Below are 16,926 nucleotides of genomic sequence, written 5' to 3'. Positions count from 1 at the left end.
CTGCTCTTGAGCTGAATTTGCTGGGACGCCCAGTCCTGGACTTCGTTTGAAATCTGTGCCACTTGTAGATTATTTTCCTTACAGTGGAATGATGTATTTCGAGATGGTGGCATGCACAGATTCAGCGGCTCAGCGCTCTCTGAAATGAAACTGTGCTTTGTTGTATTTATTGTTCTTATTCTTTTCCCTGGAATTTAAACCAGGCGTGTCAAATTACTTTTATAGTCAGGAAGACTTACCGGATCCCACTGTAGATAGCAAAATCAGCAGGGTCCCCATGGATTATTATGGGATAAGGATACATACAAGGATGTCAGTCTGGTATCCTAGCCAGGCTAAGAAGAAACCCTCACCGGCCAGCCCTCACTAGCCTCTTCATGATAACGCCAGGTCACTATCCAAAATGGATAAGCTAAGACTATGTTTATCAGCATGGACAGCCATACAGGACAGCTGCGTGATGCTTATCACCCAAACAGGGCTAAATCTAGGAGTTCTGGATGCAGCTATTTTAGTGGGCCTCTGATAAGAGTCGCAGAGGCGGCCTGTGTATTTACATTAATACATTAATAATATAGTTAATAATAATTGGTGTACAAACACTGTCATCATCGATAAGCACAGTTCACCTGATCTGGAGTTTCTGGCAGTCAAGTTCAGAACCTTCTATCTGCTGCGGGAGTATTCTCATGTTGTTATTATTACAGCTGTGTATATTCCTCCTGATGCAAATGCTAGTCTAGCACTCGGCTATGTGCTAATTGCAATAAATAAACAATAGTACTCACTGAAGTTCTACTTCCAGTTGCATGGCAGCAGCATGGCAGCAGCCTTTGGCATTGTGATTTTGGCTTTGTCGTTTATTATTTTTTGTAATTTGTGTCCATCAAGTGAAGCTTTCTCTGATAATAAGCGATGTTTTAATTTTTTATCTGAAGAATGTTGCAATGCGGTGCGGTGTGGTTATGGACAGAGCATTATTTTTCCCCTTTTACGTCTGCACTCGTCCAGGCCTTCTATTTCAAAACACCATTCCAACACTGGAAAATTCATTATCATCCTATGCTTGTTATTGTCAGGTGACATTCACCCATGTACAGGTCTTAATGGGGTAGTTAGTCCTGGATTGAACAAGGGTAGAGTTTTGGATTCTGGATCATGCTTGGCTAAACGAAATATTGCTGTTGGCTACGGGGTCCAGTTTGAAGAGAGGAGTTTGGCATGGTGGACTGTCCGGGGAGCGGTGTGGAGAAGGTGTCATGGTTCGAGAGCGCCTTGAGGATGCCGAGGTCTCAGCGGTTGGAGAGACTTGTTCAGAATTAGGTGGTTCGGACGATTTGTTTGAAGACTATATTAATGTAAAAGGTTTACATTTTGTGGATTTAAATGTAAGGAGTTTATTACCAAAGATTGATGAATTAAGGTGGTTACTTAAGAATTGTAAAGTGGGGATTTTTTTGCAGAAACAGAAACATGGTTATATTCATCAATAAGTGACAATGAAATTAGTGTTGAAAATTATAAAGTAATTAGGAAGAATCGCAATAGACAAGAAGGGGGTGTTTGTATTTTTTATTAGATCAGACATTAATTTTAAGGTGTTAGATATTAATGTTGACTATGAGTTATTGTTCTTGAACTTGTTAATACCTGCGGCTGTCATATCACAGCAAACCAGCAACTACATTTCCCAGGAGGCACCATAAACTACAAACATGGCCGAAGAGGACTACACTTCATGTACACACACACTCACCTTCTCCGGAGTTCTAAACACACACACCTGCACCCAATCTCACACACAATCACAACACGGCTTATAAGAGACCTTGTGAACATTTGAAATTTGCGAAGTAAACGTTCAGCTGCCTAGTCTCTGTCGTTGTCCAAGCCTTGTTATCGTGTTTTGCCATTCTGAGTTTTGGCTTTTTATTTACCACTTTGACTTCAATTCTGACTACCCTGCCTAGTTTTGCCTGTTGCCTGACTGCCTGACCTCTGCCTGTTTATTGACTATGGATTTCTCCCTTACCCTTGGACTTTGTTGATATTAAATCTGCCAAACCTGCGCTTGCTTCCGTCGCAGCCTCCGTTACGTGACAGCGGCTAAGCCAGTACTGTTCGGAGTTTGTATATCTTCCATCAAGACAAAAAGATTTTTTACGAGGGACTTGAGTTTGTTTTAAATAATTATAATGCTCTAAAGAATGTATCATTATGGGGGATTTTAATACGGATATATGTAAAAGAATAGGGGATAATTATAATGGAGTTCGGGAAGGTGGGGAAAGTACCATAGACCTCATTCTGGTGTCTGATATAAAGTATATTTCTCAGAAAGGAGTAATAGAATATGGCATTAGTGATCACTATATTATCTTCTGTACAAGGAAATGTAGTAAATAAAAATTTTGTAATCATAAAACAGTATGGTCTAGATCGTTAAAAAATATAGCATTGAAATATGTAAAGATCAACTTAAGAGAGTTAAATGGAATTAAATTTGTAATACCTCAATAGTTGATGATGCTTGGACACATTTTTATTAAAATAAAGTTTTATTTCTTAAGGTATTGGATGGAATTGTCCCCCTTAGACAGGTGAGAGTGAAGCAAAGATCAAGTCCTTGGATGAATCAGGAAATAATGGAATTATTAAAAAGCAGGAATAAGGCTCTTTCAACTCATAGGAGAACTAAGAAATCACAGGATTATGAAAAATTTAAAGCACTCAAAAATTTAGGTCAGAAGACTATAAAGGAGGCAAAAAGTAATTTTATAAAGGAACAAATTCAAGTAAATAAGGAAGATCCTAAGTATTTGTGGAAGCTGCTGAACAGGTTCTAATCAATTGGTAAATCGAAGTTTACTGCATCAAAATTAGGATTAGATATAGATGGGGAGATAGAATTTGATAAAAGTAGAGTTGCTAATAGGGCGCACAGTGGCTTAGTGGTTAGCATGTTCACCTCACAGCGCCAGGGTCGGGGGTTCGATTCCTGTGGCTCTGTGTGTGCGTAGATTGCATGTTCTCCCCGTGCTGTGGGGGTTTCCTCCGGGTACTCCGGTTTCCTCCCCTAGTCCAAAGACATGCATGGTAGGTTGGTTGGCATGTCTAAAGTGTCTGTAGAATGGGTGTGTGAGTGTGTGTGTGATTGTGTGCCTGTCCAGGGTGTACCCGCCTTGTGCCTGATGTGCCCTGGAATAGGCTCCAGGTTCCTGGTGACCCTGAAAAGGATTAAGTGGTATAGAAGATGGATGGATAGATTTGCTAATAAATTGAATAAATTTTTTTCATCACTTGTAAAGAGCTTAGTGGATAGGCTAAGGAATTGACTGATTGGAACTGATTTTGTCAAGAGATTTTATTAAAAAAAAGAAGATAGAGATTTTATCAAAAAAAGAGGTGTTGCCTAACTCTTTCGTTTTTACTACAGTGACAGTTCATACAATTTCTAATATGTTAGAAGATCTTCAGGTGTCTAAGTCAACTGGGCTTAACAGAATTCCAGCTAGATTTTAAGAGATGCTGCATATATTTATAGCTCCAACTGTTACATTTATTGTGAATCTTTCTTTAGAAAAGGGTATACTCCCATCTGACATAAAGATAGCTAAGGTCATTCCTTTATACAAGAAATTAAATAGATACGATCCTGGAAATTACCTTCCAGTCTCCATTCTTACTGTGGCTTCAAAAATTTTAGAAAAGATTGTGTACAAACTGATGTATCAGTATGCATGTGAAAATGATTTAATTTATGATTTTCAATCAGGTTTTAGAAGATCTTATTTGACTGATACTTCTTTAATTTATTTAACAGATTTTATAAGGAAGCAGATTGATGGAAGTAAAAATGTGTGGAATGGTACTCTTGGATCTCCAAAATGCTTTTGACACAGTGAATCATTCAATACTGTTAGATAAATTAAGTGTCATGGGTTTTTCAAGTATGGTGATAGCCTGGTTGAACTCTTATTTAACTGGGAGAGTTCAAAGGGTATAAATTAATGGGATTCTCTCTGAGGAAACAATTATTAATATTGGAGTTCCTCAGGGAAGTGTCTTAGGCCCCATTTTTTCCTCCTATACATAAATGATGTGCAAGCAGTTTGTGACTGCAATTTGTTTTTATATGCTTATGACAGCAAAATACAAGTGATATTAGGTGAGGAGCTATATAAGGTAAAAGCTCTCTGAAAATAAACTCTTATTGCATTTAGGTAAAACAGAATCCATGTTATTTGGGTCTAAACTGAACAAGGTTCCTAACATGTCTGTCAACATAAGGGATTGTGTAATATCAAGCAGAACTACTGTTAATTATCTTGGTTGTGCCTTGACAATGATTTAAGTGGTGCTAGTATGGCTATGAAAACTTAAGGTAAAGTTAATGTTTGAACAAAATTTCTTGCTAGATATGTTAGTTTTCTGGATAACCAAAATTTAAAATTACTTGCATCATGTTTAGTGCAATGTTATTTTGAGTACACATGCATTTCATGGATGTCTGATCTGTCTTGTGTATGGTTGGAAAAGTTACAGAAATCTCAAAATAAATTGATATGGTTGGTTTTAGGTTTTAGTAGTTTTACACATGTTGATGTATCCCATTTTAGACATCTGGATTGGTTACCTATAGAAAGCAGAGTAGCATATTTTAATACATATTTGTCTAGGGTATGTGAGAGACATTTTTATAATACTAAGTCTCATGGATATTACATTATATAATTTTAAAACTATGTGTGGTGTAGTAATACTCAGAGGCTCAATTGTGGAATAAGTTGCCCCTGGATGTTAAAAGTATTTCAAATATGGTTGGTTTTAGTTCGAAAGTCAAACGTTGGTTATTAGATAGGTTTTGTTTAGTGATGAATATGTATTGTGTATTGTGTGGATGTTAAATTGTGATTGTAAATTTTGCAAATGTGGAAACATATTGTAGCTTTGTATTTTAGTAAGCAATGCCAAAGTAACCTGTCACTAGGAGTGAAGTTTGTTCTTTACATCAATGACTGCAATGGAAACACGTTTTTTAACTTTATTGTGCTATCCTTGACAAATGAGTGTATTTTACTACTTTTTTTGTCTAATACGTAAATCAAATCAAATCAAACAGTCTGCATACCCTGAAGGGATCTTCATTGTTGCTAGAGATTTTAACCTCTTGGCAGTGTAAATGTAGGGCCTGATGGGATTCCAGGAAGAGTGCTCAGAGACTCTGCCCATCAGCTTGCAGAAGTGTTTACCAGCATCTGTAATCGGTCCCTGTCACAATTATACCAGTGCCAAAACAAACCAACATCACCTGCCTAAATGACTATAGACCATAGGCGCTCACTCCCATTATAGTAAAGTGCTTTGAAAGACTGGTTTTAAAGCACATCAAATCCACCCTTCCTCCCACCCTGGACGAGCACCAGTATGCCTACAGAACAAAAAGATCCACTGAGGATGCTATTAACACAGCTCTCCACACTGCTTTGATCCACCTTGAACAGAATGGGACATACGTGAGAATGCTATTTATAGATTACAGAGCGGCCAACATTACTGTCCCCAGCAAGTTAGTCATCAAATTGCTCGACCTGGATCTTAGAAACTCACTGTGTACATGGATCAATGACTTTTTATCTAACTGCCCACAGACTGTCAGACTTGGTCCCCACCTTTCTAAAAGTCTGACACTCAAAAAAAAAAAAAGTCTGGCGCACTGCAAGGCTGCGTGCTTAGTCCTCTTCTTTGTCTCTACACATATGACTGCATCCCCACAAATCCCACAAACACAATCATCAAATTTGCAGATGACAGGACAGTGATTGGATTAATTACAAATGGGGATAAGACAGCTTATAGAGATGAAGTCTGCAAGCTTATTGAATGGTGTACAGAAAACAGTCCATCACTGAGCATAAAAAAACCCCCAAAGAACTCATTATAGACTTCAGGTGACGCCACGAGGAACCGGCTCCTCTAAACTAGCTTTAAGTTTCTGGGAACACACATAACTGAGGACTTCACATGGTCAGTGAACTCTGCTGCCTTGGTTAGTAAGGCACAACAGAGGCTTTATTTTCTAAGGACGCTCAGAAAAGCAAACCTGTCTGGGGAGTTATTTATGCCTTTCTACCACTGCTCAATAGAGAGTGTACTAACATACTGTGTTACAGCATGGTATGGAAACTCTTCAGCAGATTTATAAGAAGAGCTTTCCAGAGAGTTACAAGTGCAGCACAGACAATAATTGGACTTCCTCTGCCCTCCCTGGGCGACACCATCAGATCACGTTGCCACGTAGGACTAACAGCATTCTGAAGGATGCAACTCATCCTTATCACCAGCTCTTCTCTCTCTGCTGGGAGAGAGAGAAAGAGAGTGGGAGAGAGAGAGAGAGAGAGAGATAGATAGATAGATAGAAATGTGTGTACTCATTTTTTAACATCTTTTTAAAAAAATATGTACTCGTTCTTTCGCCTATATTCTTAAATTGTACGTATTTATTTTTTATATGATTGTATGTGTGGATTAAGTGCATCTTTTCTTTTAGGAGCTGCACAACAAATTTTATTGTACATCCAACATGCAATGACAATAAAGGCATTCAATTCAATTCAATTTCAAATAATTTTGAGATCTTTTTAAATCCCTTGTCAGATTCATCGGCATCCATAGACTCTTTTCTGAAGGCCTTATAGAACTCTTTAGATCTTGGCATGACGACACCACACACCTCAATAGCAAAGGGAACACCAGACATTAGATATGAGAGGGGTATAAATAAGACAGGTTCCACCTGCACTCCCTAAGCAGATTCTAATCACTGGAACCCAATCTTGAACACCTGATTCTAATTTAATGGATTTGATGGTGTGATAAATGTAGGGGTGTACTTACTTTTTCCATGTGACTGATCTGTTTTTTGTTCATTTAAGTTATGAAATTTACTACAAAATGTAAATTTTGTGTCATTTGATAGTGTATCAACTTTATCAAATGTTTGCTTGTCTATATATGTATTTTACATATATAAACATTTATATATAGACATAGTATATTTTACATATACTGTTTTATAAAACAGTTTCTGTGGGGTTTACTTATTTTTTCACATGACTGTATTTTGGATGATATGGTAACCATTAATGATTCAGAGCTTTTAAAGTTCCTGTGAAATCATTTCCATAGTTTCTTACTGTTATCTACCTGAATTTAACACCAACTGCAAAAGAAAGAATCTGGTCAATTAGGCTATACCATACTTGCTATTGGTAATGTAATTAGACATCTGTTTATATCAGCTCCCATTTTACCCCAGCCACAGAAACCAAAGTGATATCTTTCTCAATGAGCATCTTTATGCTTTAGCGTAGCTGCACTATGTCACGGATTTCCCCTTGTGCTGAGCACCAGAGCACATGTGTTTTGTTATGGTTTATGTCTTTTCTCTGCCAGTCTTGTTATTGGTTGTCTCCCTCACATGTCATCATTATTCACAGCTATTACTGTTTTACTGTTGATTACATTAATTATTTAAACCCCTCGTGTATCTTTGATCAGTGCGAAGTATTGTGTGTTCCAGTGTTTTCCACCAGACCTGTACTAAGCCATTTAACCAAATTTTTCGTTTCGTGGTTTTGATCTTGTTTATAGCCTCACGTTTCTCGATTCTTGTCTTAGTCTAGTTCATGTTGTTTGCCGATCGTCCAACCCCTCGCTTGTTTTTTGACCATGTTTTTGCATTTTGTATTGGATTTGCCTGCCTGCATCTCTTCTAATAAAGCTCTTTACTGCACTTGCATCTGTCTATTATCCATTACATGACACACTATAAAACGGCCAAAGAAAAACTGTGAACACATATACCTTCTCCCCAGGAATACCAGGATACCCATTAGTTCCTGAATCCCCCTGGAAAAGAGAGATGGGTCATTTAGTGGAATAAAACATTTTTGCAGCAGGCATGCACTAGTACAGCTGTTGAGGATATCTTTTTAACACAGTGGCCAGCAGCTGCAGAGTGGGATAATATTACTTGATAATTGGGAGAGTACATGCCCTGGGCCAACAGTGACCTTCTTGGACATGGTTGACTGTGCTGGAGTCCAGTTACTTGGTGTTAGATATTTAAAGATTAATTTGCCATTATGATGTAATTTTTGTATATATTCTTATATCATCTAATAGTCTTGAACCAGCATTTAAAAAAAATAAATAATCTAACTACATATAATGTTTAATCTAACTGCTATTCTTTTTTCTTAAAAAATATATAATTTAAGCCAGTTTTAGGACAAAAATGTTACAGACACTGTCTGAGTTCAAAAACATTAGGATATATAGTATGTTTGTGATGACCTGTTTGCTTTAATTACCATTGAAAAATTAGGTTTATTTCTGTGAAATCTGAAACCTATCCATCATTATACCTAGAGAGTCATCTGCTTGTTCTACTGGTCATATATTCTTATAGTGACATTGATTTGAATGCCACTGGTCAAAATCTCAGGCAGTGTCTACTAAAAAAGCCCACATCTAAGGTAGTATATCAAAATAGATTTACAAATCTCATAGTAAATCAGCACACATTGCTTAGGCTCAGAACATTTAGACATCTCATTGTGACTTGAACTGTAACACTGTTGTTCCTCTCTTTTGAATCTACTAAAACCAAAACAAGCAACACGTTTGAAAAATGCCTACATCCCAAACCACAGCATAATTACACCACGGACCTCAAAGGCCATCTATTTTTACTGAACATAGCAGCATGTACTTTCTAATGGATTTCTTGTATTCTGTGTCCAGTATCTACTTTTTCTTTGAGACTCTGTGATTGGAACAAAATCAGCATTTGCCTTGAGAATTCACAGGCACATATCTATGTGGCAGGTAAGCCTTTTGACTTGTCTGGTTGTATTACACTTACTTGGATGAATGATGCACTGTGTATACAATATTCCCCCTTACAAAGCATATTCTGACTATAAATAATGTACATGAACATTCTGTATTCAGTAAACATCAGCTAAGGATGGAAATTGCAGTGGTGCTTGAAAGTTTGTAAACTCTTTAGAATTTTCTATAAATCTGCATAAATATGAGAGTGTTCTCCTGATGGTAAACTCATGAACCTTAACATTAACAAGTGAGAGAGGTCTTTAGTTGTTTATAATTTACCCTGGGTTCCTTTGTGGCCTCATGGACTATTACACATCTTGCTCTTTGTTGGTCGACCACATCTTTGTTGGTCGACCACTCCTGGAGAGGATAACAGTAGTCTTGAAGTTCCTCCATTTATACACAATCTGTCAGACTATGGATTGGTGGAGTCCAAACTCTTTAGAGATGGTTTTGTAACCTTTTCCAGCCTGATGAGCATCAACAACACGTTTTCTGAGGTCCTCAGATATTTCCTTTGTTTGTGCACTGCCACAAACATGCACTTCCACAAACATGTGTTGTGAAGATCAGACTCTGATAGATCCATGTTCTTTAAATAACTTTCAAGCACCACTGCATACAAATTTTCATCCTTGGCTGATGTTTACTGAATACAGAATGTTCATATATATTATTTATAATCATAATATGCTTGGTAAGGAGGAGTAGTGTATACATGTATGTATAACCATATGTATGTACAGACAGGTGGTGTTGGGCCACCACGACCTAAGAGAAAAGCTTCAAATGAGACTTTACATAGAGGTATAGATCCTACAAATCTCTGGAAGGAATTCCTCATTACTGAAGGAATTAACACCGTTCATACAAAAAGATATTTTCTCAATTGGTGTTTTAATGATGTTGGTGGAGAACGTGTCTAACATGTCGGTCTGTTGACTGTTAAGACCATAGCATATGATTTACATCATTTTTATACTCATCAAACCATTCAGTGATCCCTGCACCCTCAGGATAGGATATTATCATACTGGAAGAGACCACACCCATTATAAGACCTACTTTAGCCTCTACAGCACTTGTCAAACTCAAGGCTAGCAGGCCAAACACAACACACTGCCACATTTCATTAAGCCCATGCAAACTTCCAAAAGTAATACTGAATAGGACAAAATTACATCTTATAAAACCATATCTAGACTTCTTTTTATGCTCCTGCATAAAGCTATCACTATGCTCAGCTGGCTAGTAGCTTTCATTCAGGAATGGAAAAATGCATGATTCTGATTGGTTCCTGTGTCTCACCATAGCAGCTGTTAGCTAATATAATTTGATTAAGCAAATTATGGGACACATTCAAATATGGAATCATAATGATGACTTTGTTGACATTTCATGAATGTCATTATGATGTTTTATATATATATGGGGGATAGTTTCTGTTATCCCTTTTTCCTATAAATGTGATATTCTACTTTCAAAGCCTAGGTTATTTTTGCTAATTAATAGAATATATAATAATAATAATAATAATAATAATAATAATAATAATAATAATAATATGTTAAAAATGAAAAGCCTTAGTTTATTGCCCTTCAAGAGATCACAAAAATGCTGATGTAGCCAGGGCAAAATTTCAGTTTGACACCCTTGCCCTACAGCATAATGGAGCCACCAGTTTTTCTTATAATTTGTCAACTGTCTGTAATTGTCTGTGTGTTATATACTGTATCTATAGCAGTAGACATAAGTAATGGGCACAAAGTGGAACCATGTTCCACTTAGAATCATGTTCCACCATGGAACCACCACGATGGTTCCACTATGAAATGGAACCTCAACACAAAAGAAGAAGGCACAAAGTTACGCTTTGGTCAACACATGTAGTTCTAAAGGTGCTTTAAAAATAACTAAAATTAAAAATTATTAATAAACAAATAATTACTTTATAAATTGGTATTATAAGATGTCTTCTTTAATTTTTTATCACACTTACATATTTATTTTAGATTGTATGGTGACAATGATAGAAAAAGACAGTCGTTTGGATAACCTAAAGATCACACTTAGTGAAGACAATTTATACTAAAGTCTCATACATTATTCAGTCAATAACCTCACACGGATATAATATATTTTAAGCTAAAAACTCAAATGAAATTTTTGAAATTAATGCTCATATAATATTTAAAACTAATGCTCATAGTGATGATCCTTTCAACACACTCTGATGTCACTCAGAAGAGGATGAATTCCCTTTGAATCTGGTTCCTTCTAAAGTTTAAAGAGGTCTAAATCTAAATCTGGATTTCTGTAAAGTTGCTTTGTGACAACATCCATTGTTAAAAGCACTACATAGATAAAATGTAATTGAACAGAAGTTTGTTATTACAGTAATCAGTTTATACCTTCTCTCCTTTATCGCCTTTTGTTCCAGGAAATCCAGCCACACCTTGATGACCAGGCTCTCCCTTCAGAAAACCAAAAGGTAAGCAAAGCAACTTATAAAAAAGGAAATTTTTGGTTAGACAACTAGCCAAATTCAAAGAAGCATTAGAGAAGATCAGTGTAATTGTATTAGTGAAATTTTATCAGTGATGATGTGCATGTCTTTATGCAAACAGCTCCTCATTTATGTTCAATTACTGCAAAATTATTTCAACTCCTAATTCTGGTTGTTATCCAGGAAATGAAGTTTAACATAAAATGTGATTTAATTAAACATTTATTTTACATGCAGCATCAGTTTTTAGCTTGTGCACAGAAGAGACAGCTAACACTAGGGCTGCAACTAACAATTATTTTGATAATCAATTAATCTGTCCATTATTTCTTTGATGAATCAATTAGAGGTTCTCAACCTTTTGTAACTAAAGCCCCCCCCCCCCCACACACACACAATATCGAAGACCAGGTATAATGATTATCTATTCTGTATAAAATCTATATATATATATATATATATAACCTAATCTATAATCTGTTTTCATAGATAGATCGATAGATAGATAGATAGACAGATAAATAGATAGATAGATTTTTTTTGCTTTTGTGTTTTTATACTTTTTAAAATTACTTTTCATTATTTTCTTTATACCTTTTATGACTTAAAACTATATAACGGACAGGTATGGAATACGAATTATCAAAAATGTTTCTGAACATTAACTACTTTGAACAAGAGAACTAGGTCGTAATAACGTGTACTATTTTACATGTAAAACGTTGTATTCCCTTCGTTTTGCATTCTAAAAACATTTGCATACAAATTCTGTAAATTGGGACGAAGGGCATGTCTCGTTATCCATGACATTGTTAAATCAATCAGTGGGACACCTGCACATGATCAACGGAATGTGCTGCTCCAGCTCTCAGCCACTCGCTGAACAGAGCAGACTCAGAGAGAGGTGTGAGTGCAGTGGGAAAGCAAGACTTCGCACTTGCAGGACAGTACTGGCAACATTTGTAAAGTTTGCACACAAAAAAAGTGGTCTAAAAAGTCACTAAGTTGGCAACACTGGTCTGCACTGACAGCTAGATAAAAGGCTAAGCTCCGCCTCTCCCCAGCAAAAAGAAAAAGCAGAGGGAGAGGGAATGCAGGGTTTTTCATTTATTCACATTCTATTTGAAAAGCGATAAAATACAAGTGCCCAAATGATGCCGTCTGTGTTTTTTTTCTTGAAAACAATTTCTGCAGACACACAAACATTCATTCATCTGAACACAGTAGCAATGCTTTATTCTGTAAATGTATGACATGTCTTACATTTACATACAATTACATGTTATAATCCCATTACAGTTACTGCTCTCAATTACTTTTGTTTCTAAATATAGCAGCAAACAACATATTTGATCAAAATTAATATTTTAGTCATAGTTATTGCACTTCCTTTCTATTGTGTGGTGACGTGCTATTTCTATTGAAACGCATGCGTGGACTCAAGCTCATTCAGTGAAGTTTAATGGAGACTCGCTTGCTGTCGGGACGAGCCTTTATGTAAAATGGAAATACTGGCGTGAATTTCTAACATTTACAGATAAGGATATAAAGGTAAAAATGTAATTTCTGCACTGAAGAAAACAAGTCTGGAACACATTAAACAGCACACGCATCTGTCGCAGCATCTGACATAACAAGCCACGTTAATACAATTACGAGTTTGTTTGAAGTGCTTAATAAAAAACACCCATGTTTTGGACGACCTGGATCATGCACTTTTCCCGCAGCAGCTCACCCTGTGACCTCCGCTGTTTTTCAGATGTGTTTTATTCATAGGAATGCGTTTTTCACCATCATGCTATGACGTCACTGATGGGAGTGTTATCCACAGTGACGTCACAGACCCAACTAATCAGTTATGAAATTCGTTGTTGATTATTTTAATTACCGATTATTATCGATTTTATCAATTAGTTGTTGCAGCTCTAGATAACACATCTCATTGCTAGCAACTGAGGATAACGACAGTTAAATTTACCTTCTCTGCCCGGCATTGGCATTGATCAGAGGGCTGTTGGGTTGGCGTGAACAGCATTTGGCGGCGGTAATCCGTGAGCAGTGGGGAAGAGGTAGGAGCATGGGCCTCTCTAACACCACACTAGTCAAACAGAACAAAAGCTGATCATTCTTGAAACTCAAAGCTTACCTCTTGAATTTGAAATCAAAGTACACTTGATATGTTTTTACTGATGCTGTTTGCATCACTTTGATTTGCTGATATTAGGCCTCATTTATCAATCTTATGTTATGAGTAAACAAACCAAACTAAATTTTTCTCCTGGATTTTCAAAAGTTTCAGCATCACTGCTTTTGTTAGCACTCACATGCATATACTGAACACGTGTAAAGTGCAAAGTGCATTCCAGACAGAACTCATATGAATTTAGTGATGCCCACAAAACTCCATAAAAGGTCAAGCTCACAGACGGCTAGAAACACAAAATGACTACTAAACTGTGAAAGAAAAGGCGCAAAAGCAGAAATAGAATTTATTTTGTTTGGTGCTCATGTAACATCAAACAAATCACACAAGTAAACTGCTATTTTAAAATTATTTTAAGGGTCCTTGCCGACATGCTGGAAGTGTTACACAGCATCAAAAGAAGATGCCGTGGAAAATAGAACCTATTTATAAGCCAGCATTCATCCTCCAAAAAAATCATAGGGGTCTTTAAGCATCCTTTCTGTCATAAGCATGACCGTAACCTTCTGTGAGATGAGGCATTTGTTCATGGCTTACGGCTATGTGCAGACAGACTGGCCCATCCTCCATTTATACAATAGCATTTCTTTTGTTATAATTGAATCATTAGTTTTATTTGTCTTCATTTATTGGTTTGTGTTGGCTAACATTCTTTATTTTTCCACAAAGTTTACTCAGTGGTACTGCTGGTCCCTGACCCCACTAGCATGAGGATGTGTTTTTGAGACTACAAAACAGTTCTATAAGTCACTCTGGATAAGGATGTCTGCCAAATTCTATAAATGTAATAAAAAATGAGCAATTTAAACTTGACAGTATATAGTAATCCTTATATAAAATCAATGAAATCCATTCAAATTACATGATGTAAAGTCAATCAAGTGGAGGTTTTGTCATAATTTCCCCTCGCGCTAAGTGCTGGAGCACGCAGTGCGCTTTGAAGCTCAAAGAGCGAGGGCGCACATCTGGGTTTGCAAGTGACTTTGTTTATATTCTGCATCTGTTATTATTTCTGTCCTGTCTCCGCCCCTGTATTGCCATTGGTTGTTTACCTTATGTGCATCATTGTTCTCAGCTGTTTTGTGTTTCAACCCTGATTACGTTTGTGATTTAAACCCCTCGTGTGTCTATATGCTTCGCGAGATATTACACTCAGTTGCCATAGTCTGTGTCATGTACCAAGCCTTTATTCCTTGCTTTATGTTTCATGGTTTTGATCCAGTTCTCATCCTCCTTATTTGAGTCTTGTCTTAGTCTATTTTATCCTGTTTGCTGATCGCCTGACCACTTGCCTGTATTGACCACACTATTGTTTCACACTTTGGATTTGTCTGTCTATATCTCCTATAATAAAGCACTTAACTGCGCATACATCCTGCATCTCCTCCTTTGCAAACCGTGACAGGTTTGTATGATAGTCATAACTGTAAATTTATACTCACTCAGGGGCAGGATATGAATGTTGCAGGGGGGGTTCTTCAAAATTATAGGATTTTCATGAATAGGCCTTCCAAATTTCTTGCATAAGTGCTCTTACGAACAATTTATGAATAAATCCGTTCATATCCAGCTAGATAAATGAGGCATGTTTTAAAAGTTGCTTTAGTTCCTTTAAAAAAAATTAGGTTTTAGAAAGTTTAAGTAATAAAAGTTACTTTTCACATGAAAGCATGACATTATTACATTTCATCAGTTTTAATACTTGATTACATGCAAGCATAACTTGAATTGTAGCTACTTTTTTTTTACTTTTACTTACGTACATTAGAAGTAAATACTTCCAGTACTAAATGCTAAGATTTTGACACATTATGCTTAAGTGAGTGTATAGAAAATTTAAGTGCTTTTTCCATCACTAATTCTGATTCTTTGATTCAATTTCCATGGCATATACTGCCTCCTACAAAAGTACTGGGACAGCAAGGTCAATCCTTTTGTTTTTGCTATACACTGAAGACATTTGGGTTTGAGATCAAAAATGAATATAAGACGATAGATCAGAAATTAATTTGCTGATATTTACATCTAGACGTGCTAAACATCTAGATGTGTTGAACATGGCAACTTTGGTGGCAGACCACCCAATTTTTAGGTGAGTAAAAGTATCAGAACTAGGGCTGTGATGGTGCCAGCTTTTTCCACTGCGGTGATTAATTACTAAACCACCATGGTGAGCGGTGAAATTTATATCACTATATAATATAATTATAATTATATATAACTTTATAGGCTTAAATTAAATATAAACCTAAATATAAAAAACTTAATTAGGCTTTACTTTAGCACTTCCGTCAGTGAAACAACTCAATACAGCCTTGTTGTGTCATGTTGTTGCAATGAGAAACAGCCTGATGGTGCTGTGGGATACGATATTGTGATTGACCCACAAAGGGAAGAAGTGAAACACAGCCGCACGTTTCTCTGACGAATACTTTATTTCTTTTACAAGTGTAGTATACCACAAGCCTATAACACTTTGAAAGAAATACCAGTAGGATAGAAACCTTAATAAATACGTTAAAAATCTAAATATTAAATAAAATAAAAAACGTGGCTCGGTGACATGCCTGGAAATTGCTCCTGAGATTTGTAGTGTTTGCCTGTTTAACACTTCCTTTTTTCCCCACAAAGCAAACATATGGCTTCACCAAATTTATTGGTTCACCTCTCTTGTTAGGCATGAATCCAAAATATTCCCAGATTGCCAATATAACATTTTGCTCCCCAACAAGATCCGTTGCAGCAGCAGAACCTGAAGTGAAATCGCAGAATTTGCCTGACTGGATTTTGCCGCGCTCAAACAAACCCACGACAAAATAAGACATAATTTATGTATTAACATAAAATCTCCCACTATATGGTAGGCTATAAATACAAATTAATATTGCAACAGTTATTATTATTACACTTGTATACAAAACGTTGTACTTTGTACTTATCATGGTGCCCACTCAAGCAGAAACATTAACTTGGCGTGTAAAGTGACACTACTGCAGGCACTCCACCACCACGGTGGTAGTTTGTCATGGCCACCGTCACAGCCCTAATTGGAACCGCTAGTTTTAAAATAATTTAAAAGTAAATAACACTTCATATTTGTTGCATATCCCTTGTTTGCAGTAACTGCATGAAGCCAGCAACCAGCTAACATCACCAAACTGTTAGTTGTTGTTTGTTTTGGGGGTTTCTCCCTTCAGTCTCCTCTTCAGGATATAAAATGCATGCTGATTTGGGTTAACGTCTGGTGACTGACTGCCAGTCTAAGACCTTCCACTAATTTCCTCTTATGAAGTCCTTTGTTAAATATAACAAAGGA

The 16,926-nt window shown here is 36.6% G+C and overlaps 1 protein-coding gene across 6 annotated transcripts in view; it reads right to left on the bottom strand.

Annotated features, from left to right (window-relative positions):
• The window catches only part of LOC128604273 (collagen alpha-1(XIX) chain-like), a 250,103-nt gene that overhangs the window by 199,843 nt on the left and 33,334 nt on the right, over nucleotides 1-16,926 (bottom strand). For 4 of the 6 annotated variants that reach the window (XR_008385160.1, XM_053619275.1, XM_053619277.1 and 1 more), the window contains exons 8-10: nucleotides 13,386-13,505; nucleotides 11,313-11,375; nucleotides 7,867-7,911 (exon numbers count right to left, since the gene is read on the bottom strand). Coding sequence is in view for 5 of the 6 variants with exons in the window: in XM_053619275.1 (XP_053475250.1) it covers nucleotides 7,867-7,911; nucleotides 11,313-11,375; nucleotides 13,386-13,505 (228 nt within the window). In the remaining variant the exon portion in view is untranslated. The remainder of the gene's footprint in view (nucleotides 1-7,866; nucleotides 7,912-11,312; nucleotides 11,376-13,385; nucleotides 13,506-16,926) is intronic. The other 2 variants (XM_053619278.1, XM_053619279.1) reach the window with 2 other exon arrangements.

Source organism: Ictalurus furcatus, chromosome 29 (assembly GCF_023375685.1).
Source record: "Ictalurus furcatus strain D&B chromosome 29, Billie_1.0, whole genome shotgun sequence".
NCBI lineage: Eukaryota > Metazoa > Chordata > Actinopteri > Siluriformes > Ictaluridae > Ictalurus > Ictalurus furcatus.
Note: the sequence above shows the minus strand (reverse complement) of the source record. Positions and strands in the feature narration are given on the sequence as shown.